The 25,106-nt window shown below is 38.1% G+C and overlaps 1 protein-coding gene across 8 annotated transcripts in view; it reads right to left on the minus strand.

Annotated features, from left to right (window-relative positions):
• Positions 1-25,106, minus strand: part of LOC137108617 (diacylglycerol kinase zeta-like) — a 106,331-nt gene that overhangs the window by 62,037 nt on the left and 19,188 nt on the right. For 4 of the 8 annotated variants that reach the window (XM_067493421.1, XM_067493420.1, XM_067493426.1 and 1 more), the window contains exons 1-11: positions 24,931-25,033; positions 12,557-13,895; positions 4,955-5,063; positions 4,657-4,752; positions 3,721-3,798; positions 3,244-3,306; positions 1,755-1,811; positions 1,533-1,601; positions 1,352-1,423; positions 1,143-1,259; positions 530-601 (exon numbers count right to left, since the gene is read on the minus strand). In XM_067493421.1, the coding sequence (XP_067349522.1) occupies positions 530-601; positions 1,143-1,259; positions 1,352-1,423; positions 1,533-1,601; positions 1,755-1,811; positions 3,244-3,306; positions 3,721-3,798; positions 4,657-4,752; positions 4,955-5,063; positions 12,557-13,602 (1,779 nt within the window). In that variant the 5' untranslated portion in view covers positions 13,603-13,895; positions 24,931-25,033. Of the gene's footprint in view, positions 1-529; positions 602-1,142; positions 1,260-1,351; positions 1,424-1,532; positions 1,602-1,754; positions 1,812-3,243; positions 3,307-3,720; positions 3,799-4,656; positions 4,753-4,954; positions 5,064-12,556; positions 13,896-24,930; positions 25,034-25,106 lie in introns of those variants that run through there. The other 4 variants (XM_067493428.1, XM_067493427.1, XM_067493422.1 and 1 more) reach the window with 3 other exon arrangements.

The raw sequence follows: 25,106 nt of genomic DNA on the forward strand, positions 1-25,106 counted from the left end.
AAAAAATGGTGGTAGTCTTTACAGTAAGTCATTACATTGGGCATAATTATGTTTATCAAGGATGTCACATGAAAATATTCTGACATATTGAAATACAGCAACCTGGTTAAATGTCCTGCTTTATAAATGTTTATGCTCGCAACTATATAAATACAAAAAAAAAAATTTTTTCCTTGACAGAAGTTGAAAACACTACTGAAATCCATTGTTACCGTGTCACTGTGTTGCACAGCTTAAGGTGGAAATAGGGTTAAGTACTTCCAGTTTTTGTGAAAAAGATCTGCTATGCAGCTGAAGTAAACACCAGAAAATCTCATTGTTCACAGTGTTGTGGCATTTGAATTTAAAAAACTTTTCTCTACACAAATAAAATCAATTGAGCAACAATGCAGACAAACATTTACTGTACTGTATGAACATAAAAACTCCCATCCTCACGGAATATGTTGCAAATGAATATAATAAAGAGATTATACAGTATCTTTATGCTCTGCTTGTACAGAGTCACAGAATAAATCATAAGACTGACCTCTGCTCCTTTCTTGCTGCTTTTTCTCTTGAACGATGTTCTCTTCTTCTTCTTACTGGCTTTCATAGATGACTGTTGGATATACAAAGCATACACTGGATGTTAAAATACTGGCTCCCCAAATACTTTACTACCTCCAACTCACTGTGAGTCAGGAAAAACCCTGTAGGGTGAGCTCTTACCCCAGAAGGTAGTATTGTGGCTGTGGTTGCACATTGATGAATTCTGGGGGTCATAGCCACAAAACCTTAACTAAAGGTAGTGATGGAATGGTTTCGGTGCCGATACAAACACCAATTATCTTATACCAAAATAATTGGAATACCCTTTTAATCATAGTTACATGAATTAATAACAGACAACAAAAAACAATGTTATCATGTTTGGGGAAATATTTCTATAGTGCTTTTTAGGTCTTGTTAGGTTGCTGTATGGAAGTTAAATAAATGAAAATTTAGGGACAATCAATTTGTAGTATATTCTGTTTAAAAGGTTCACAGCCCCATGCATGTACATTGTCCTCTAATTTGTTTAAAACGCAATGTGGTGACAATAAGGAAATGAGTCTAATGAGTGGCAAGACTATCAGATTATTAGGTAAAGAGTGATTGACCTGATGACGTCGGACCCGAATGATCCATGTGGGTGGCACTATGAGGGGAGCGTGAGCTCCTATAGGGCAAGCCTCCTCAATCTGCTGCAGCATGAAGCAGGAAACCTTGTTGTGGTACTAAGTAGAGGAAAAACAAGATTAATTATTTTGATGAGCTCTATAGAACAGAAAATAATCAAAAGATTAATAAATCAATCAATCAAACTCACAGCTTGTTTGCACCAGGAGCAGCTGATAGCAACAATCTCTTTACTGTGGAAAGCAAACTTTTGCTGGAAGCCCTGTATAGATATAGAATATGTAGGAGGAAAACAAAACAAAACAAACAAAAAAAATCAGCGAATGACAAGAAGAATTACTGGTCAGTATTCAATCAAAATTACCACCCACCTTTCCACATTGTTTACATTTTCCCTCCTGCCGTCTCCGATGCACCCAGTGATGATGTACCACAACAGGCTAAACCCATACAAATGAAACAAATCATCATTTTTCAAACCTAGACTACCCAGCAAACATTTAACAGGTATAAATCTGTTTAAACAAGGTTTGTTGCTTTGTCTCATGCAATTTCTGACATTTCTCAGTTCAAAATAAACATTCAAAACTTACCTCTCGAAAGTTTCTAGAGCTTGATTCTCTGAACGATGGCTTACACCTGAAATTAATCTGGAGGAGAGCAAAGAAAAAGTAGAGGAGTAAAAAGGTGTAAATACATAGATAATAAGTGGACTTCTATAGCTGCTGCACAAACAACATTAAGTACTGGGATAGATTAAAAGGAAAAAGCATGGAGCTCCAGTACAGGCAGTTGTTGCCACAGGGACACACCTAGAAAGTCATGATTATAAGGAGTTCCAATGATCAGGTCAGCAGATAGGACGTGTTTTAGGAAAAAACAAGGGGTTAGGCCAAAGACGAGTGACTTTGTAGCAGCAAATGTGGCCTCCAGACGAACCACCATGATTCCCAGTGATGAAGTGAGCACCGAAAATAAAAACCAGAGCAGGGACACCAGACATCTGTGGCTACTAGGCTGAACACTGTCAGGTCAATTAAATTGTTCTGTGTGCCAGGGTGAAGGCACATTGAAAAGGCCTGTGATATGTCATTGTGACGATATTGTTTATTCTACAACACATACAGTAATTCAGCCTAGCACATCACAGACATCCACCTTTTTATAATAAATAATGCATCTGTTAGTCATTAGTTTCACATGATTAGTGGCAAACTTGCTACGCCTTGAGAATCTGTCATTTATACTGGAGAAGTGTTGGATATCTTTCCGGTCGCAACTCTTAACTCCAGTTATATAATGTTTCTCACCTAGCCTGGAACACCATGGGATCCCAAAGGAAGTGCTGGAAAACATTTTATGGGAAAGAAAATCGACTATTTTGCTGAACCTACTGCTACCACGAACCAAATCTGAATAGGACAAGCGTATTAACTGATAAAGGGAGAGTTGTTGATGAATTAATTAATTGATGTTTATTAATTATTTTGTTTGGTTGGTGTTTTGGTCAAACAGCCATATTACGTATTTTTAGTGTAGTAGACTAAAGTCTCCATCCTGGCTTTGTATCTGTATCCAGTCCTAAAATCTCCAGCTCTACTTCCTGAAGGAAATCATACCCTTCCCAGAGACTTCCTTAAACCTGAGCGATTTATTGTAGCACTCTGTTCAAGAAAAAAAAGGAAGAGACAGAATAATTTACTGAAAGGCAAAAAAAGGACCCATTTTATGAAGATGGAAGAACAATGGATTTTTTTTAGAGGGTGTGTGTCTGAATTGAATTACATTTTAATTCAATTCATTCATTTCACATGGATTATCCATAATCGTGTGCAATCCATTTCCCACATACTGAAGAGATTTGGAAAGGTGCCTACATATACATTAACCCCCCATCTACAAAGATTCTTTATATTTTTGATGCCAAATAAATTCTATGGGAAACAGTGACATAATTTTTTTGCACTGGTTGGATGAATTGAATAAACTGAAGTGATTTCCAGACACCCCCTCTGGCCCGTGTAGTTCTTTCAGATTGAGGATCACAGATGAGGAGAGACAAGAGAAAGGAGTGTATCTCACTCTAAAGTTGGGGTCATTGAGTGGAAGGGGGCCTTCCCACAGACTGGGTCTAGATCTCTGAAGCTGCAGGTTAGACAGGAGGGAAAGTTAAAGATAACCTGCTGTCCTCTTCTTCACAAATAAACACGGATGAAATAAAATAGTTATCAGATAAACAAAGCAACCGTTCTTAAATCCATTTTTAGATTTTCTTCATGACTGAGGATCTTAATAATCCTCACTTTTTTCCAATTTTAAACTCATCCTTAATGACTCAAAGTTTTTTAATTCTTGCCTCAATCACCTTTTGTTCCTAATGAGAAACAGTTTAACCACCCTTCTTTAATCATCAGCTCGCCATCTTTATCCGACTTAATTTTTCACCTGCATCTTTTTGTCTCTTGTTTCCATGAAGTAGATATATAAGAAGTGAACATTTTGGTCACACAAATCAGTCAGTTCTGTAATAATACTGTGAAAACAGGAGATAGAGATTACCTTCTCCAGCTGTTCTATACAGACAGTGTGGGCGACTATCTTACAGGCAGCACACTTCCTTCGGCTGACAGACTTTTGCTGGAGAAAGCAGGGAATAGAAACAGCCATAAAGTCATAGGTGAAACAACTTGTGGTATGACCGAGATTTAAGAAGTTTTATGATCCCCTGCGGCTAAAAGTAATTTTCATCTTTTACCAATGGGGGTCAGTATGAAACCATGAATTATAATGCAAAGTATACACACTTATCCTTATTCATTTTGTTACAAATAAAGTTAGGAATACTCTGCCACTGCTGAAACATGAATAGAGTTTGTCATCTGGACTGGGATGCTGTAGACCAGAAGTAGCTGAACTGCATAAAAATACCCTACTATAAATACTACACTACTTCAAATTTTTATACTCGAGGTGCACATATAAAAAAATTACTGTATAAAGAATGTAAGGGTGCATCACACAGTGTTGATGGGGAATGAAAGAGATGAAGAGCAATATAGAAGCGAAACAGAAAAGGACCCTACCTGGCAAAGTTAATTTGCAATGCAAACAACAATGCAAACTAAAAAAACATAAATCAGACAGATCCATATGACTGGCCTATAGGTTACAGACTCTGATGCATTTCCTCCATATTTATTAAAAAACAATCACCAATGTGATTATTTTAAGTAGGCAGTGGGTACAATCAGTCCTCTTATTAATAAAAAATGATCCTGAATTTGAAGTTGAAGACATATCACACTGAACAAAATTGGCATTGAACACTTCACTGACACATAAACATGCATGAAAACATGCAGCGTGTAAACATTTGGTCCAATAAACACTTTGCAAAATCATAACAGCTGCACAGGAATGTAGCTTTTAGCGAACTGTGCTGTTGAGAACATAAAGCGGGAGAGAAAAGAAGACATGAATTAGAAAGATACTAACCAGTCCTCTGGCAACACAGTGTTGTTCTCCCACGTAACAGTATTCTCCAGACACATTTGTCTCAAACCAGATATGATCCCCGTATACAGCTGACTCCTACAGAGCCAAACACAGGAAGACTAGACTGTAAGAGAACGTTTTCCTATAAATGTCTTTCAATGTTGCAATATAATTAACAGCTTGATAAACTACATCACAACTTTGGCATTTTTTTTATTCAGATAAATAGCTGGTTGATGTCCTGACCATGTATGGTAGAAGTTAAATGTGTGTGACTCATACTGATGTCTACACTCACAGTCCAGTCAACTGTACTGCAGATGTTTGCTTCTGGGTCTGCCCTGTTCAGAGCTGATGTGCTGGGCTGACAGGACAAATGGTGCAGGCTGGACTTGGCTATGGCTTTTCTGGGAACACAGAGAAATTAAACATTTTTTATAAATTCACAAAGACATTTACAAAGAAAAAGGACATAATTTGAAAAAAACTGACAAACGCAACAGTTGATTTTGAGAAATGCTAAATAATTGTACCAAACATAGAAATGTTCAATATTAAGTAAACTTTGGTCTCCTTTTGTGAAGCTCCTTCAAATCCTTTGAATTAAAGAACCACTTCTGAGCTTAAATGTGGTTCCTATGGTTTGAGGAGCACAAAGAAAAATTATAGATGTCCCTGTGCCATCCTGATATTAAAATATCTTTCTGCTGTAGTTGAAAAAGCAATTGACATAATCTGAAAGAGTTTCTACATTCAGATGACATCATTTCAAGGGATTTTGCCATTTAAATTATGTTATGAGGAAGAATTTTACAGGAGCAAAACATTCAACACTGCAGCCTTTGCAGTATGAGCAAACTTGTGTCATTGTAATCCCTGGTGCTCCATCTGAAAATGGTATGGGTCTTATATTTTTTTAATATATATTTTCAGTATTAGCATTCTCCTGTACTGTACACTATTAAAATTAATTTTTTCATTCTAAATCCAAGTTACCAAAAAGTACTGTAATGAGAAACATTTACATCAATATACTGTATCTGCATTCAAAAGTCAAACCAAGTGACTGAAACTGATATTAATATATGAAGTTGGTGAAATATCAAACATCCATCCATCCATCACAGAGCATGAAAGCATTTATTAACATTTTTGTTTGATAAGCAGTTTCATAAAAAAAAAAGACTTGTGCTTGCAATAGATGTGTTGTTTGTCGGATATTCTTATTTTACAGTCAACTAGAAAATGCAGCAAACTGGTAAGGAAAGTGTTCTTTGTTCGTGTTAAAAAAAAAACACTTGTTATTTTTGTCTATATCAAAAATGACAAGCATTTAGTGCGACCTTCCTTCGCATTTGGCATGTCTTAAGTGGAAGACCAAGAAAACTGCTAACATCTGAGGAGAAGTTCCTCAGAGTTTCATCCTTGAGAGACTGGAAGAAATCCAGCAAGGACCTGGCAGCTTCATTTGGATTCCAGGTTGATCCTTTCACTGGTCAAATAGATTTGATCAGGAAAGACCTTAATCAAAGGATAGCAGCCAAGAAAACCTTTTTGAAGGGAATCAGGGCAAAAAGGTTGAAATATGGAAAAGCTCACAATTGTTAGAATGAAGATCAGTGGAAAAGAGTATTATGAAGTGATTAATCAAAGGTTTTGAAATGTTTTGGTTAAATCATTGACAATATGTGAAAAAAGTGTTGGAGGGGGTGAGTACTTGCACCCTTTCAGTCAAACATGGTGGACGATCTGTCATGCATTGGTTCTGCTTTTGTGCGAGTACTTTCGGTGATATTATCCAAATAAATTCGATCATGAGTGCTGAAAAGTACAGACAGGTTTTAAAATATGTCTTTCCTTCTAGAATGCGTCTCAGTGGCAACAGTCTTATTTTTAAGCATGATTATGAGGCAGAGATGTGCTCATGGAAGCCTGGAATAATATACCATAAGAATAATTCAAGAAAATGTTCCCCAAAAAAGTCAAGTTGTGCTAAGTGCACAAGGAGAGTGGAAATACATTTCCTCATTTCCCCTCTCCTTACCTCTTAATTGGCCATAGGTCACAAAGCTGGTAACAACCTGGACCACATTCTCACCCGGAACTGCACCACAGACAACTTTTTGGTTACTCCTCTGCATTTATCAGATCACTTCTTCATTCAGCTCACAGTCTTCATTCCCTAGACCTTCACATTCTTGCACCACACTTGTAACAGTCTACATAACCTCAGGTCTCTCAACCCGGAGCAGTTCTCTTCGCTGATCTCTGCAACTCTGCCCCCAAGACAGGCCCTCTCCACCCTCGACACAGATGTAGCCACAGACAGCCTCTGCAATACACGCTCAACGTGCCTGGATAGTCTCTGCCCCAAGACCCGCTCATCCAGCAGGTTCTTATCCGTGAGCCGTGATGCACCACGCTCAGGAGTGCTGAGAGGAAGTGGCGCAAATCCATCTGCTCTTGAGTATCATGGTCTGCTATGGACACTGGAAAGCTGTTCTCCACGTTCAATACACTCATCTACCCACCACTACCACCTCCTCCATCCACCCCTCTCACTGCCGACACCTTTGCCAGCTTCTTTACTAATAAGGTGGCAGCCATCAGCTCACAGTTCTCTCCTCCAGATGATGACATCCTGCTAACTTCTACCAAAACTCCATCGCTTCTCTCATTTTCAACTCTGACTGAGGACAACGTATCCACCCTCCTCCTCTCCAACCATCTGACCACCTGCTCTCTATATCTGATACCTTCCATTCTACACATCTCTCACAACAGGAATTATTCCGAACTCATTCAAGTAGGCCCAGATTACCCACTGCTTAAGAAGCCTTCTCTTGACCCCTCCTTTGTGGAAAATTACTAACCTATCTCTTTTTCTCCATTTCTGGCCAAGACCATGGAATGAGCACTCTTCAATCAACTCTCAGACTTTCTTTCAAAGAACAACTTCTGATGTCAACCAGTCTCAGTTTCATCACGCATTTCTGCTTGTCTCTCGGACATCTCTGCTTGGATGAGAGAGAGACATCTTCAGCTCAACCTCTCCAAGACCGAAGCTCGTCTTCCCAGCCAGACCTTCGACACAACATCAGCATTCACATTTGATCTACAGTGATTGTGCCCACTAAGTCGGCCAGAAATCTGGGGGTCATCACTGACGACGAATTGAGCTTTAAGGACCACGTCTCCTCGGTCTCTAGAGCATGTAGATTTGCCCTCTAGATCATCAAAAAGATTAGACCCTACCTCACGGAATATACAACCCAACTCATTATACAGCCGCTGGTCAAATTTAATCTTCATTACTGCAATGCTGTTAATAATAATAATAATAATAATAATAATAATAATAATAATAAGTTTTTAACAGTTTTTAGAAACAGTCCACAGTCTTAGGTGCCCTCAGGTTCTCAGGCAGGGTGTGCCAGAGCTGTGGAGCAGCTGCTAAGCTCGATCCCCCATTGTGTGGAGTTCAGTTCTTGAGGGGTAGAGACAATAAGTATTGGTGGAGCGAAGGTGTCTTATTGTAGATTGTGCTGTGAGGTCCAGCCTGGAGGGGACAAAGGCGTGGACCAGCCTTTTAGTGTGAGTGAGGTGCGGTCAAACTTGACCCCCAGGTTGTTAACAGAGTAGTTTTACATTATATTTTTACATTTACATTTAGTGATTTAGCAGAGGCTTTTATCCAAAGCGACTTACAAGTGAGGTACAAGGCAAGCAAGAATCCAAGTCTAGGAGAAAACATCAAAGTAAAGTCCTATCAGAAAAGTTCACATTTTAAGTTAATGGTGTGGCCATTAAAAGGAAATACAGTTAATGGGGGAGGAATGAAGTTGATGGGGGGTTCCAATTAGAAAGGCTTCGGTTTCGGTGCTATTCAGTTGAAGGAAGTTCTCTGACATCCACGCCTCAATTGCTTCCAGGCGGCAGGTGAGAGCTGATGGAAGTGTCCGTGAGGTCGGGTTCAACCTCACATAGAGCCAAGTATCATCAGTATAGCAGTGGAAGGAGACTTCATGCTCGCCAATGACATTGCCCAGCGGGAGCATATAGATGTTGAAAAGGGTTTGCCCAGGAACAGACCCCTGTGGCACCCTACAGATGACCGAATGTGTTTTCAAATAGATTGTATGTTTTGAGGTGATACTGAAACTGGGCTAAGGACCTTTGACAGGAATGGAAGGTTGGAGATTGGACGATAGTTGCCATAACTTCAGAGGGTTTTTTTAGATGTTGTCTAATTATTGCAGTTTCAATGATATGGGGACTTGTCGGCTCTGGAGAGAGTAATAAATGATGATTGTGATAAGGGGGTTTCTGTCTGAGACATTAGCTTTTACCAGGGGAGTGGAAAGAGGGGCATGCCCAAGGGGCATATTGAGAGTCTCATCCTTTGTATGATACGCTCAACTTCTCTCACTGTGGTGACACAAAAGTGTTTTGGCTTTGTTAATGAGGTTACTGGTATGCACATCAAACCTTTGCAGATCCAAAATGCACCAGGATGCCTCATTTTTAATTTGCCAAAAAGGCCTCCTGTCACACCACTTTTCAGATCTCTACAGTGGCTTCCTGTAGCTTCCCGGATCAGGTTCAATGCTCTGTCTCTTGCCTAAAGGGTTGTCAACTCAAAAGCTCCTGCTTAATCCAACTCCCTCATTCAGGTCTACAATCCTTCCCGTCCGCTCCGGTCTGCCAATGAACAACGTCTGGTGGTCCCACCATCGCACAGAAGACATAAAGCAAAACTCTTTAGCTTAGTGATCGCACTATAACGGAACGAGCTACCAAACCTTGCATGCTCAGGAATCAAACTCCCATTATTCAAAAAACTGCTTAAAACAGAATTCCTCTGCACTTAAACCTATTTAAAAAAACAAAAAAAAAACTAATTCCTTTCTGCTTTTTTGAACTTGCATCTTATGAAATGTAAACACTCTTCTGATAGGACTTTGCTTTGAAAGTCTTTGAAAGTTTTCTACTTGACTTAGATTTTCTCTTGTAAGTCGCTTTGGGAAAAAGCGTCTCCTAAATCTAAATGTTAATTGCATCTCCTCATACATACATCTCCTCAACACACAAGTGGGTGAAATGTGAGTGAACCGTAATTGCAATGGGAAGACCTGGGACTTTCCTGTGGTCTGACAGTTACTAAGGCTGCATGCAGCGTAAAGGTACTCCATTAGCACTGCACTTCTTAGAACTGAAAATGTTTTGGGTCATTGTATCACTGAATATTTATAAATTAATGGACCATACCCACATCTTTGTACCCTTTGTTATGAATCTGTTGAAACAGCTAATTCCAAGGAACCTAAAATTTTAAGCTCTTATTTACTGTGAAAGAGTTATTAATTGCACAAAATTGTGTAAAATTTTGTATAATTTTCACTATTAAACTGAGTCTGCTGTCATATGTTATTTACTGTACCTCAATGATAAATTACAATGTTGAAGTAATGGGTACAACAAAGCTAAAATCTCATCCTAGTAAGCCACTCCATTCACAACAAAATATATAAAAAAAAGGTATATAAATGTAGTAACAGCCTTGACAACTATGTTGTTTTACTACACTGAATTTGTGAATAAATGCTCACCTATTTCTTGTGCAAAAGAGAATTTAGGTTTTGTGAAACCTTATGTTAAATTCACCCAGCCAATGTTTCCTCAGTTAGAAACCCTATTTGGTAACTGTATCCATATTCAAACAAAATTTTCAAAGCCATTATTAATATCCAGTGCATCTATCTTTTAAACTTTTTAACACTAATTTCTCTGCCGGTCTCTAAACAGAGTATGTAGTATAACTATCCTGCTGCCGATTGCCCATTAGTCCAAAAGATGGTGATTATGAAATAAAAACCACTAGCTCTTTGAGCTGGCACAGCATAAAGTAAATCTGCTTCATTATTACAAAATATAGGGTTTCTGATGGCTGTGCACATAAATATACAACCATATTCTTGTTAAAGTTAAAATTACTCTAAAAACATAAAGAATAAATGCTGTATTATCTATTTTCAGCGCCAAAAATCCAGCACCCTACAGGACAACTCTAAGCCCTGACAGACAATGCCGTATTAAAGCGTAAGCGTATAAAAATGAGATATGGACCACCAACAACACACACCTGGTAAAAACAGCTCAACAAAGTTTCCACAGAAACTGCTTTTAAAACTAGCATGGTGCTTCTGGACCACAGTATGCCAACTGCACAGCCCACTGTGGGAAAAAATTTGCATCATGATTTCGCATTTAGTGAAGGTGATCTCACAAAACTTCACACCCTCTATGCCAGTAGATTGGCAAGCAGTATAATCAGAGACACCCCACACACACAGGCCCATCTTTTAATGAATAAAATACAAACCATGCACTACACAGAAATGGATGTAATGGAGGGTAGCATTTGGATAGAACCACAGAGCAGAGGACAATTTCTCAGTGTATACACACACACACACGAAAACTGAACTATTTAAGTGTGTGTGTGTGTGTGTGTGTGTGTGTGTGTGTGTGTGTGTGTGTGTGTGTGTGTGTGTGTGTGTGTGTATATATATATATATATATATATATAATGAATATGTATAAAGCATATTTACGGACCAATCTTCAAATAAGTTTTTTCATGAAAAGGTGCAAAGAACCACACTTGAACACCCATTTCCAATAACTGCAAATCTACCCTGTACATAGTATATTAAGTGTTTTACACTTTAAAACTTATGTGTAGCGTTTAAAGTCATTCCTTTGTCCCAGTTGTTCTACTATGTGTGACATTTGCAGCTTTTCCCAGAACACTCTAAAACTCAATGTAAAGGGCAAACCACAGCTGGTTTCAGTCTGAAAAGGGTCAAAGAGCTTCTTTTCACATTTGATAGGATGCAACCTAAGAAGGGAGACTCCTTAATAGATTATTATAATTATACTCTTTGACAGAGTATAATTTAATGTGATTAAACTAAGGCTTATCAGGCATGTAATGGAGTCAACATTTTAATTGGATCTTTTGGGAACTGTGTAGCAAGAATGATTACAATTTATGCAGTTACCTTTGTGCATCATAATCATTGTAGTCAACCCTTATTTTACTCCAGCTGTGTAAAAAAACTTTCAGTTTATTATGACAATGGATGTGATAGCAACATTTTTCTGTCATTAAATATCAACACAGATACTTCTGTTAATATGTTCCTGATAAGATATGAAACTATAAAAATATATCAATTCCCCTAAAATCATGTTAAAACTCAAGCAACAAAGAATCCAAGAAGGACATTCCATTATTTGCTGCTGTTGGTTGTTGAAGGAAAGTTAAGATAATTACCATAAAACATACTACTTGAACATTGTAAAATAAAAGGTTTAATGTTGTCCGTTTTAAATTATATTATGTCAGTGACATTTGTATCTGATGGTGACACTTGGAAAAAGTCCATGTATTATTTATTAGGATACTTTGTGATAAAGAATTACTCTTAAAAGGACTATAAGTAGCCAAAAAATTGGCAATGTAATCACTCAGGATTAGAGGATTCAAAGAGTGGCTGATGAAAAAATTCTTCTAACTTTAGACAAGGACAGCCACTGTTAAAAATCAAGAGGGACCACCAAAAATTCAAAATGAACTCTTTCATAGCACAAAACATTCAGCTAGAACAACCAAACATTAATAACACTGTACACGATTCAGGAACAGTCCATGGGAAATTATGCTGTAAATTAGTTAGTGCAAAGAATTAGCAATAATGTGTGTGTGTGTGTGTGTGTGTGTGTGTGTGTGTGTGTGTGTGTGTGTGTGTGTGTGTGTGTGTGTGTGTGTGTGTGTGTGTGTGTGTGTGTGTGTGTGTGTGTGTGTATTTGGGGGTGGGGTGGGTGTGTTACATACGACAGGAAGTTCTCCCATGTTTCCAGATAAGGATCATAGTATATAGCTCCCTCGGGTTTCCCAAGTGGTGAAGAACAGCTTTCAGAGAGTGGAGACCCAGTTGAGGCCACATCTGTTTCAGCAGCAGCAGCAGAAGAGCTCAGATCTGCTGAGACCACATGACCCAGACTGGGGCTGGTCACTGAAGTCTGGATTGTTTTAGTTACAGTACACTGAGATTGACTTGAATTTCGTCGGTTGTATCTGCCATAAACTCCACAACCCGTTTCACTGCTCTGAAAGACAGATTCTGCTGGGAGGAGATGAGAAGAGTTTCGTCTCAGACAGCGAGGCGGGCGAAGCAAAGGGCGGGATTTAATGTTTTCCATAATGACTGCCTGTGTTAAGTACATCTGAGACACAGGCCTGAGGCCTAAATCTTTTATTCCTACAGTTCTGTCCTCCACTTCTTCATCACTTACTTCCTCTGTATCAGATTCAGAACAGGAGCACAGGGAGGTATCAGTTTCCTCTTTATCCTCCTTCTCATTCCTCCCTCTGCCCATCTGGACTAAACTTGCAAGTAACATAGACGATCCAAGTAAATGAGGTTCAATGGATTTTACTTTGGAATGACGTTGATATCGGACAGCCAACCCACGATGTACATAGGAGATGGTGCCAGAGGCACAACGAGCATGGTGAGATTTGTACTCAGACGGTCTTTTTGCTCTCTTGATGGGTACATCTGATCTCTCAGAACGACTTCCAGGTTCTCCAGTTCTTTCACTCGTTTTTGTAAATTCAAGATCTATAATAGACTGTCGCTTCTGTCCACTGGCCACCAGTAAGCCAACACTGGGACGCCTGTGCTGGTCAACAAAAACTGGAGACAAACCAAGCGAGGACCGTCTGGACTGTACTAACGCTACAGAAGGTAGGCCAGCACTAGAGCGCCTCCTGGCTTTACTGGTCTGAACAGCAGGACTAGGTTGACGCACTGCAGCAGAGTGTTTCTGACTTTTGTGGCGGCGACCAAAATGACGATGGAAAAAGAAATCCATCATGCCTCAGAGCAATATGGAAGTAACTAAAAGCGATATGTGGCATGTGGTAAGATTTGCTTGAATAAGGAACACTGCACTGCAGTGCCCCTTCCTGACCTCTCTGACGACAAGCTAAGGTACACTAACAGTCAGATGTAAGTTTGCATGATTTTTTAGCAACTACATAACAGAAGACAGTATCCATGATTTGTGGGTTTCTTTCTTCAACAGCCAGTATAAGATGATAGTCCAGCTCCTGTGGGTCACCTACTGGTCCATCTCTTCTCCTCCTCTGTGATATTCCTTTGGAATTGCTGAGGGGGCAAATACATTAATCTATGTTGTACCCTTGATGGTAACTTCAGCAGATGAAATCTTTCATCAAAACTATTCCGATACAAAAAGAAAGTATAAATTATAGTAAACTAGCTAACTAAATTTAAAAAACAGCTGTTTGTTTTGTTCAAAAGATCACTGATGCAGTGCTGCTGTGTTCAAAGTCATTAAAACTGGTATCAACATGTAGGACTCTCACTGGTTTCCTCAACATTCACAGTATAATGATATGATATAATAAATCCTTGTTTTTGTTTTCTTCTTAGGGCCAATTTCAGCATTTTCAAGATTCACAATCATGATTAAGTTTATGGCCATAATCTAAAAGCCCTATTTTTGGCACCAAAAAAAGAAAAAAAAACAACCTTATGGTTAGGTTTAGACACAGATATTAGTAATAAACATCATTTGGTGGGTTGAAATACACAAACAACATTGAATAAAGTAACAACATTAATTAACAATATCAAACTGGTAACTGGGAAGAGGTGTCTCACACCTCTTTGGTATGATAACACTTAAATTGGCTGTATTAAACTACACGTCATAATACTCCGATCATCCCCCATATTTCTAACACATAGCAAGCTTTACTTTTACAGTAATGTACTAATGCAACTGATGAGCTGTGCTGTGTCTCATCAACCGTGACATGATGCAAAGCTGTCTAACCTTTGTGGTTCTTAATAAGGAAAATCAAGTCAAACATTTAATTTCCAATATTTGTTTGCGCTCGTAATGTTTGTGGCAAGGACAACACTGGCCAAAAGTGGCCTAAGGTCTTAATTTACCCTATTCCACTGTCTTCGGTTTTTATTTACTTCAGTGTGTGTGTATGTTTGTGTGTGTGTGTGTGTGTGTGTGTGTGTGTGTGTGTGTGTGTGTGTGTGTGTGTGTGTGTGTGTGTGTGTGTGTGTGTGTGTGTGCGCATACATGCATGTTAGGCTAATTGGTGAATTGCCCGTAGCTGTGAATGGTTGTCTGTCTGTTCATGTCTCTCTGTGTAGCCCTGAGATAAACTGGTAACCTGTCCAGAATGTACCCGGGTTCTCACCTAATGACAGCTGGGACAGGCTCCAGTCCCCCTGTGACCCTGAACAGAAGGATTTTCATAAAAATAAAAATCACGAAAACCAGGATGAGGAACTGAATAAAGCACTAACAACCCTGTCTTTGTACTGATTTGTGAAAAAGAGGCTTCACTAGCTGCAGCTGGAAGTTCTTTACGTCACAAAAACAATTGCATCTAACTAATAAGTCCACTCAACTTATTTTATCAAGACCCGTTTAAATGACCAGTTTAAATGTCTCACTGTTATATTTTTCAAACACATGCTACATACTAGAAATGTAACATGTAGAAAATCCTGATAACTTCAAGTATAAACTTTGGACAAGATAATTCACAAACAGTCAATGGTTCTGAATGTGCAATATGCACAAGCACAATGCGTAAAATTATTGACTCTTAACTATAGAGTTTGGCTCTGTCACTTATAACATGTTAGCAAGGAATCAAATAACTTGCTGCTGTGTTTCCGGCTGCAGATACTGTTTAGTTTCCATTCATTAGGGCTGTCGATTATGATGCTGATTATCACTCAGATCTGTGTCTTTAAACACAATGACATTACAGGACCCGTAACTTGCTAAACTAATTTTTCCACTAGAATAAATAGTTCAACAAAACAAAACCAGTGTGGTCACAATAAATAAGCTAGGACTGTTGAATTTACAAGAAACGGAGTCAGACACAGTGGTCTGCTGCAGACCACAGAACCACAAACTAACCTGGCTCAGCTAGACTTGAAACAATAGAATAGGAACAAAAATGTGACATGTATTCTGATCACTATTGTTACTTGAGTGAGCAAACCAGAATACCATCTAACTAGGCATCACATGTGAACAGTGCAGCATTTAAGTGCTGAGAGATCTGCCACTGAAACCACTGTTCATTCTCACAGGAAGTCACATCACAGAGTCATTAGCACAGGGAAACAGCTGTTGATCACTTGTTGCTACCACTGACGTTAAACAGAAAAGCAATGTACCCCTGAACACTCTGTAACAAAGGGCGGGGTGGTCAATTTTTTTTTTCTTTACTGCACTGAGCATTAAAGGTTAGCACACACCTAAAACTGTGGCCATATTGATTGTCTACTTCACTTTCACAAGCTCAGATGATTAAATAACTTAAGCCTCCTCACGTCAATATCACACTCAACATGTTTGGCTTTAAGCTGCACACTTAATAGTCTTAATAAACTAGAGATAAATCAGAAATTAAATATAGTCAATTTTGAGTCCCCCACTTCATGACTTCACTCATACTGTTAACTGTTAAAGCGAATAAACGGAAGGAGCAGTGGTCACTGAATGAACACATTTTTTAGTGAAAGGTAAACTGCACGAATCATTTTTCGAATGAAAAAAAGAGAATCGTTCACGAGTGACAAAGGCTTAATTCTTAATGTGTGTCACTGCCAACCCTCCAGATTGCCAGCTCTCCCTCGTCTTACTTCTGTACCATGGTTAAACCTATGAGTCCAGAGCATTCAGGAACTGTTTTTACATATTCAAACGCACACTTAAAAGTAAGTATATGTAAGTAAATTCCAAATACTCTATATCAAGGCATCAAGACAAAGCGCCTCATGATGTTTTGTGGGTTGTAATGTAATGTAACTTTACTAGTTCTTTTTTTTCGGTAGAATTGGGATGATAAGTTACTTCATAAATCTGTGTTAACCAATTAGTATGGATATGAATTTCAACAACACTTTCTACGTAACCCAGATCACAATTTTGATTACAATCTATTTTACTTTCCCCAACTACATGCAAACCAGTTTGTACTGTATTAAGCCTACGAGAAATTACTATGCATTATCACAGCTGCTCTGGGTGATGGGAAATGTCTGGTAATTAAAAAAAAAAAAACTAAACTGATATTGATCAGTATAAAAATAAAATATGTACATTCAGTCACACAGCTGTACTACTCATAAGTTAATGAATGGTTATACTAAGCAGAGATCTGAGGAATGTGACAAAGAAGTTAAAAACAGTACATTACCCGTTGTTTATATCTCTTATCCCGGTTATATCTCTGTTAAAATATGTTCTAAATATATTTGAGAACACAGCATTTATTTTAATTCAGGTTGTTCTGTAGTAATAGGCACTTCACTTTGCTCTCAGTGCAGATGTTAGGCCTACACCTTTGAAGAAGACACAAATGCTTAGTAGTAGGAAGGTCTGGTCAGGATTGAGGCAGACACTCATTAACCTCATCACAAAGAAGATGACAAATTAACAGCAGCACTGTAGAGTCTAAAAAAAAAAAATTAGCTGAAACTTAAGGGTGTTAAAATGAAAAACAGAACCCCCAAAGCAGGAAATGCAGGGTTGTAAAAGCAGGAAAACTCAAGGTTATGAGAGTCAACCCCCTACCACAGTTTGCCTGTCTCCCCAGTGTTTGGTGTAGTCTTATTATATCAATGTAAGGAGTGAATTGGACATGGGTATTAATAGGGCTGGGTGACATATCCCAAAAATTAAATCTCAACTGGTTTCACTGTTTTGACTCATAATTTTTATCCACTCAAGACACAACATGATTAAAGTTAGATTTATTAAAACAACATGCTTTATCCCCAGGGCCACATGTGCAATATGGACAACAACATCCAACAAGATAGGTTTCTATTTATATAATTGTAAACACTGTAAATAATAACACTAGAACCAGCTGCGATAAAATAGCAAAAAAGACCGACCAATAATTATTGCATATTGGGGTTTCAATGCATCCAATACACAGATGACCTACATTCGGCAATGTTGGATCAGCGCACTGTTACATAGGAACGGTTGCTAACAGGAGGCTTACACTACAGTTTCTATGGAGACACGGTGTAAGTTTCTTTTTATGTGAAGCCCATGTAAATCAGGAACAGGAAAGTTATGTGCCAATGTGTCTATTTCCATATCACTGAGGTAACATGACCTTCTTTCATTTCATTCTTTCATTTTATTGTCTTGCTTGCCATGGCTACCATTGTTCCAGCTTGTCAACTGGTAAAGCCTACACACGTCCTGGCATCTCCAGTGAAACAGTGACAGCTCACATCACAGTCGTAACTCCATTAAAAGTGCTAGTGCTGCCATAACTGACAGCAGAGGAAGTATTAATCTCAATTATTCACTTTAGACATTTCACATATCATTCAATAAACATAGAAAATTAAATAAAAACAATCAATAATAATCAATAAGATTTGAGAAATGGAAGCAATTACAAAATATTTACTTTCCTACTAAGCCCCTCTAGCTGGTGGCTCCCTAAATGGCCATCTACGTGACAACGTCTCAACATTTGTCCTGTTTTTCCACAGGCTCCTTACTGGCCTAGTTTCATATTTTAAATATAACAGGTGTACATTACCACCATTTCAGCATCTGGATAGAAATCTTATCCAAGAAATCACATTGATGTTCGTCTGACTCTTGGTTGCATTGAGTTATCCAAGTATCAAAATCAGATTTTCAAGTTAAGATTTTTATATGCTCTTAAAAAATTGGCATCAGGTTCAAAACTCTGATCTGCTCATGCTATTATTTCTTTACATGATTTGATTTTGCAATGTATATAGTAAAAGCCAAGCAGACTTATGGTCTTAACCATTTTAAACAAATTTCTCTTATCCTTTCCTCCATCCCCTCCCCTCCTTTCCTCTAAACAAGTCTGTTATGACTGTGGTTTGCCCCACTGAGTGTGTATGTGTGTGTGTTGCCATTATGTAACAGCTGCTTTCTACAGTTATAGTACCCTACCATAAGAGGGGAGAGTGAGAGAGATGGAATGAAAATGTTCCATTATGAAACATTGCCCACCTGAGTGTTTATTTCAAAACAGCCTAACATTCTTTGTCTGGCTGACTCAAGACAGACATTTTTTTTTATTTTTTTGTCTACATATGGAGGATGGCAAGCACGATCCTGTCTGTTTCCAGAAATAAAGATTTTATTGAATACACGATGACTACTTTTAAAGACACAGCAGTGGATGAACTTTAAACAGACAGAAAATAGGTAATTATTTATAAAACAGCTGAATTTTAAAACACCGTAAGAACGGGTAATTTAAAACATTTTAACAAATGACTAGTGTAAGGGATTTCTTTGCTTAATCTCTTTTTCATACAGTTCATAATAAATTGCCTTGATGTTATGCTTTGATCCAAAAGCCAATCAACTGGTGGACCAACGACGTCACACAAACTAGAAATCGTAAAAACAAAATACAAAAATATTTTTTTATTTTGGTGTTCCAGTACTTAACAGGACATTAACAGTATGTATTTGCCAAAACTTCTGTAAGTCATTCTGGTTTCCTAAAGTCTGCAGTCAGTCAATTTCGGACTTGCAGTAATACTTGTGTTCTCACGTACAAAAGAGTGTAAGACCTCTGGTCTGTGAGTGAGCAGCTAGGTCAGGTGGACTGCCTCAATCCAAATAAGTGAAACAATAAAGATGCTTTGTCGGTCTGTGTGGAAATGTGTGAGACTTTCCAGAGCTTTGAGCTGGCGGGTTAAATATTTACATGAAAAACAGTGGCACACTATGCAAACTCACAAGCCTGTCACATAACTACATAAAGAGTGTTTCACAGCAATGTGGTTTTCCCCTACTAGGTTGAGAGACTGTAGCAAATGAACTGACATCTAGCTTCTGCGTGTTTACGCACCTACATGGCTCTGGTATGCTTTATTCTAAAGGTACATGTACAATATGATTAATGTCAGACTATCTGTAATAAATCTGTCCATCCATTTAATTCACTGATGTGATGTTTGCCTCAGCCTAGTTCACAAAGTGATAATGTGGCCCCAAATGGCTTTCAAGGACCTATTTGTGGCTGACCCAACATATGGTAAATGTATCAGAACAGCTAGATACAGTGCAGAGTTAACAGCCTCGCTGCCAATTTGTCCTACTGGCCGTATTGTTTGGTACTGTAACTAAAACATCCCATGCAGCTTTGCAGAGCAACTTCACAAACAAACAATGTTGTCATGACTGCTCAGATACCACACAAGGTCAAGAGTCTTTATCAATGTTTAAACCATGAAGGTTTATTATTTGCAAAGTCTTCCAGGAGCTTAAAAATGTAATTTTATTTTCTGATGCCTGTCCAGAATAAAGTCTATAGGACACACCATGACGTGTCCAAAGACAATAATGAGCATGTGCAGAGGGTCACACAATAATGAAAAAGTCTTGGATTTAAATTGGTATACATTTGGATAAGAATGGGGGAGATCTGTCTCTTGATCATTTCTGTCATGTTTGTCATCTATTTGGTTCTGCAAACATTGCAAAAATGATGAACCTTCCAGGATGTTACAGAATAGGCTATTGCTGTCCTGTTATTTCCTAATTTAGCCTAGACTAGGATTAGTTTCTACCCATTTTGGCTACTGTTACTGATTTTATGATGGGTTAGTTTTCCGTTTTTGCAGAGAAGGTCCTGTCAGTTAGAGCAGCTGTTAGCTCTAGCTTTAGGGCATATGTGACAGGCTCTCTAGATAACAATAACCTCAGGCCAGACAGCGAGCCTGTTAGGGTTAGTCTCATCAGACGATGGTGAGGAGTTTCTTTCCTGTTTGCCAGAATGAGAAAGGCCTCAAGGGTGGGCAGTGCATCATTTGCTCTAACAGTCAACCCACTTTAGTAATAAATGATTCAATCACAACAATTGGAACATTAGCTTAACATCACTAATTACTATTTGTTTGGCACAGGGGCCACAGATTCTGACATTGATAATTAAAGGTGACTGCATCATGTAGGGTAAAAGTGGGAACCCAGGGACATATCAACACTAGCCTCAGGCACATTGACTGCAACATGGCTGATGTGCAAGTATGTAAGGTGTTACTGTATATTACCTCAGTGTAAACTCACAATAAAGTCCAATTAGAACCATCACAAAAAACTATCAATTGAAAAAAGGTAGAGTAGTTTACTAGTTTTATGGTCTGCAGAGAACTAGCGGGGTGGGTTAAAGCCTTAGGAACATGTTTTGTTTGGTCACAGAGAACCTTCACCCTTGACAGACCTTGATGTTACAGTGTATAAAAGTCAGTTCTGTTAACAGTTGACCTTTAGAAACATCAACAGTGAACTGGGTGGAAAGTAAGTGATTTGGAGCACTTTAACAAAAACTGGAAGTTTATTTTTTAATTAAATTAATGTTTTGTTTTGTGTGTCGAATACTTTCTGTTATGTATAAACACCGCAAACAGCCCAGGAAACACATACACACACGCCGATTACTGTCAGATCTTTACATCAAATCTTCATCTTTGGAACTTCTGCACAAGATTCCTTTTTGTAACCTATTTCTTATATTATTGGTGCGTGTCAGACTCATTCTCGCTCTCTCTCGCTCTCATTTAAACTCTATCTTCAATCATCTCTACTGACATAGTTTTAGCCTAAACTACAGCTTTTATATCCACCGAAACATTTAAACTATGCACATACTGTACAAACACACATGTGCAAGTAACTAAGTAACGCTGCTAAGCATATGTACCAGTGGACACAGTACAAGGTAATTTAGGGACAGTGTCATCTGAAAGCTATGTGTTTGCATGCTACAATTTGTGATTTCTACGTGGGTTGAATAATAAATATAAAAACGACAAAATAAGAGGACAACCCAAAAATTAGGGAAAAACACAACAGGAAAAATAGCTTCATAAATTGAGTGCACAGCTGCTGCTTGTAGTTTGCTTGTCTTGGGTTCTGTCCAAGATTTGCAAATGACAAGTGTAGAGCTTCATTTTGCTTTTTGCTGTTTTTAGTCACAACAAAATCCTGAGAAAATATTTTATATTTTATCTGGGACTTTGCAACACTGTTACATGCAACACTATGTTCATCAGGTAGTCTTCTGCATTTACATACAAGATGCTGTCGAACAGGTTTGGACAGCTACTTGCTGCTGCTGCTGAGAATTATACTACAAAAATGGTGGGACTGAAAGCTATGTGGAACCATGCAGGGAGTTGTTCACTTTCTGTTGGTTCTGTACACGTTGTTATTAAAAGCCAAGGCCATCACTACTTGCGTATTCCATGTTCTATTGTTCCTGTAACTCAATACAAACTCTCAGTCAGAATATTCTATGGTTGGCCTTTATTAAAAAGGTATTTCCTGAGGTCTACTTTCTAATTCTCCAGCAAATACGCTCCAATTCAGCAGTACAGGGAAAAAGCTTAAAGCTTATGACACTTAAATGCTTGCGCTTGTTAATTGGAGTCTAAATCTCTCAAAGTTGAAGGATTTTTAAGATAAATTTAACTCTTTTACTTTTCACTGACTGCCATAGCACAGTGATAATAAACCAGTACATTAGGTTGTTATTCTAGTGATCAGCTCCTTTCCAGATTCTACAGCTGGAGTATTTTTGCAGTTTACAACACAACACAATTTAATGAAACATTCTCCTTGTCTGAATTTTAAGTATGCCTTTGTGATTTACTCCAGCGTTGCTTCAGTTGTCATTTAGACAATGTGGATTTGTTCCTGCCAACATGGGTTGTGTTTATCTGCACTGTTTTGTAAGAATGAAGTGATGAAAGCGTTTTTAAGATTGCCTGTGAGAGATCCTGAAAGGAGCAGGTCGTAGCTAATAGCAATCATAATGGGCATGAATACGGTTTGCAGACTGTTACAGGTTTGTGAAGACTATTTCTCAGACAGCGTTGCTTTGATATGGGTAATGATGCTGTTGATTAGGGGTAAGTGAAAATTGTCCACATGTTGATTTGGCACAGTTTTTAAGCCGGATGCCTTTCCTGACACAACCCTACCCAATTTCTATCGGGCTTGGACCAACACTGCACAGCTGGGGAGGGGAATGGGTTGTTAGGGGACACTTCAGAGACACTTCAACATACTAATTTGTATTAATTTGCCATGATTCATCTGGGTACTTCAGTTCATATATGTGTGGTTCATCCTACAATGTGAAATCCTCCTAAGAAGTCTGACACAATTTAGCTTGTATTACATTTCTGATTCACTCTGTAACCACAATTAATAGGCCAGCAGATCATATCACTCAACCACAGCTCAGGGAAACAGAAAACAGTCAAATGTTTCTTGAAATTGCTGTAAATTTGATCATTTCTATTAAGTTTCTATTAAGACCAGCAAGAGAAATCCCAAATTATTCCTTTAAACAATAACCGTGATAGAATAGACAAAACTACAGCTCACATGGAAGAGCTACAACACCCACGTTATATTCCTGTAACTTCATATCTGTGATAGCTATAAACCCTCTCTTCTAAAAATCCACGTTGAGTCAGTGATGTTGAAAAGATGTGAGAGATATGTTCGAGAGACCCGTGAGCGATGCGAGCAGTGTGTGGTTAGCACCGTTAAAGCGTTGGATCGATTCAACCACACTGACGCCAACCTCTGTTCAGCGCCTTTGTCGTTAGAACAGCTGTCTAGCGGGTGTCTGACTAACGGAACAAAACTAGTTTTTATTTAGTATTTAATAGTTGTAAATGTAAAACAAACAAGAGTACACATTGAGAGAACACATATTTGTTAATAATTGAATTAAAAAAAAAACAAAAAAACAGGTTAAAGTAAGTATATAAGAAGAGGATTTAAAATTTCCAATTATTAAAATTGTGTTATTCCTAAGAAAAGTTTATATAAAGTAATTGGTTTATTAAAGTGCTTGCGTTGATGTTTAAACCTAACACTGTCTGCTTAATTAGAATTGTCCATTTTGTTTATTAGAGTTATTAAATGGTTAATTTACTGAACAATCCTGGTATTTTTCCAAATGTAAGCATCGATTAATACCTGTCACAGCTCCATTTCAAAATGAGAAAAAATAGGCATAGTTGAACAACACGATCATTAACTATGTTGTTAGATTGTTTTTTGCATGCTGGGAGGTCTGCTAATACCCTAGCTGAATTTACCACAAAATGTAATAAGTCAGACCAACTCACATTTATACATTATGTTATCCAAAAGGAAACTTTAAGTTGAATTAGCTTGAAAATATATAATTTTATACAAATATTTTAATATTGAAGTTAAGTTGATGCCACAAAATTAGTATTTTAGTATAATCTTTTACAGTATAGTGGGCAATGTGGGCAATCAATGAAACCATAAAGCTTGCAGTGATACCCAAAGGATGATCAGTTATTAGAGGTAGAGAAAACAAAAATGAAAGAAGATTTGTGAGAGAGAAAGTGAACTTCACTAAGCTATCAGGGAAGTTGTTAGTGGTCTCTGGAGCTGTATATAGTAATGAATGAAACATAACACCCAGTGTAAATGTCTCTTGCTAATTTTAATGTTTGCAGATTAATAATCATCATCTTTTATTAGGCTTTCTTAGTAAAAATGTGTTAAATATTCTTCTGAAGGCCAATCATGCATGCAGCAGTTGAATATATACAATGTACGGGTGTACTAATAGATTCTAACATTTCAACTATTTTTCACTTTTTGAAAAGATAAGGAAAGAAGAGTGCTTATTCTTACAGTGAGCTAAAGGCAGAAAAGTTTATAATGACAGTTTTATTTATAGAAACAGTCATTTTGCATTTTCAGTGACACTGTTACGTTGTGGGAAACACTGATAGAACATGACCACCAATTGCCAAAGTATTGCTTTTGACCAAATTCATTATGATCCATATGTTTGCTGCATTTGTCTTTCATGCTTCCTCATATAAACTGATTCCACACCCTTGAAAGAGTTGACTGAACAACAAGAGGAACACAGCACTGCATCAGCCTGCTAACAACTGTTTTTCTTTAGTTTACTTTAAGAGTTGTAGACTAAACTGTATTTGACTTGTCACATTTTACCACCCTGTGAAATGAATCCTTGCTAAATTAGTTATAATTTTGAATGCTGTAGAAATAAAATATAATATGAATAAATTAGGAGCCAACCTGAGAAATGAGGGGAAAACTATCCATCCATGCTTCCACTTCTCATCTAACTATTGATCTCAGACTACAGCTTCGTGCATACTGACGCTGATAGGGAGGGAGTGGAGACACTGTGGGGGGAGGGAGGGGGGGGAGGAGAGAGAGAGAGAGAGAGAGAGAGAGAGAGAGAGAGAGAG

Source organism: Channa argus, chromosome 23 (assembly GCF_033026475.1).
Source record: "Channa argus isolate prfri chromosome 23, Channa argus male v1.0, whole genome shotgun sequence".
Taxonomy (NCBI): Eukaryota; Metazoa; Chordata; class Actinopteri; order Anabantiformes; family Channidae; genus Channa; species Channa argus.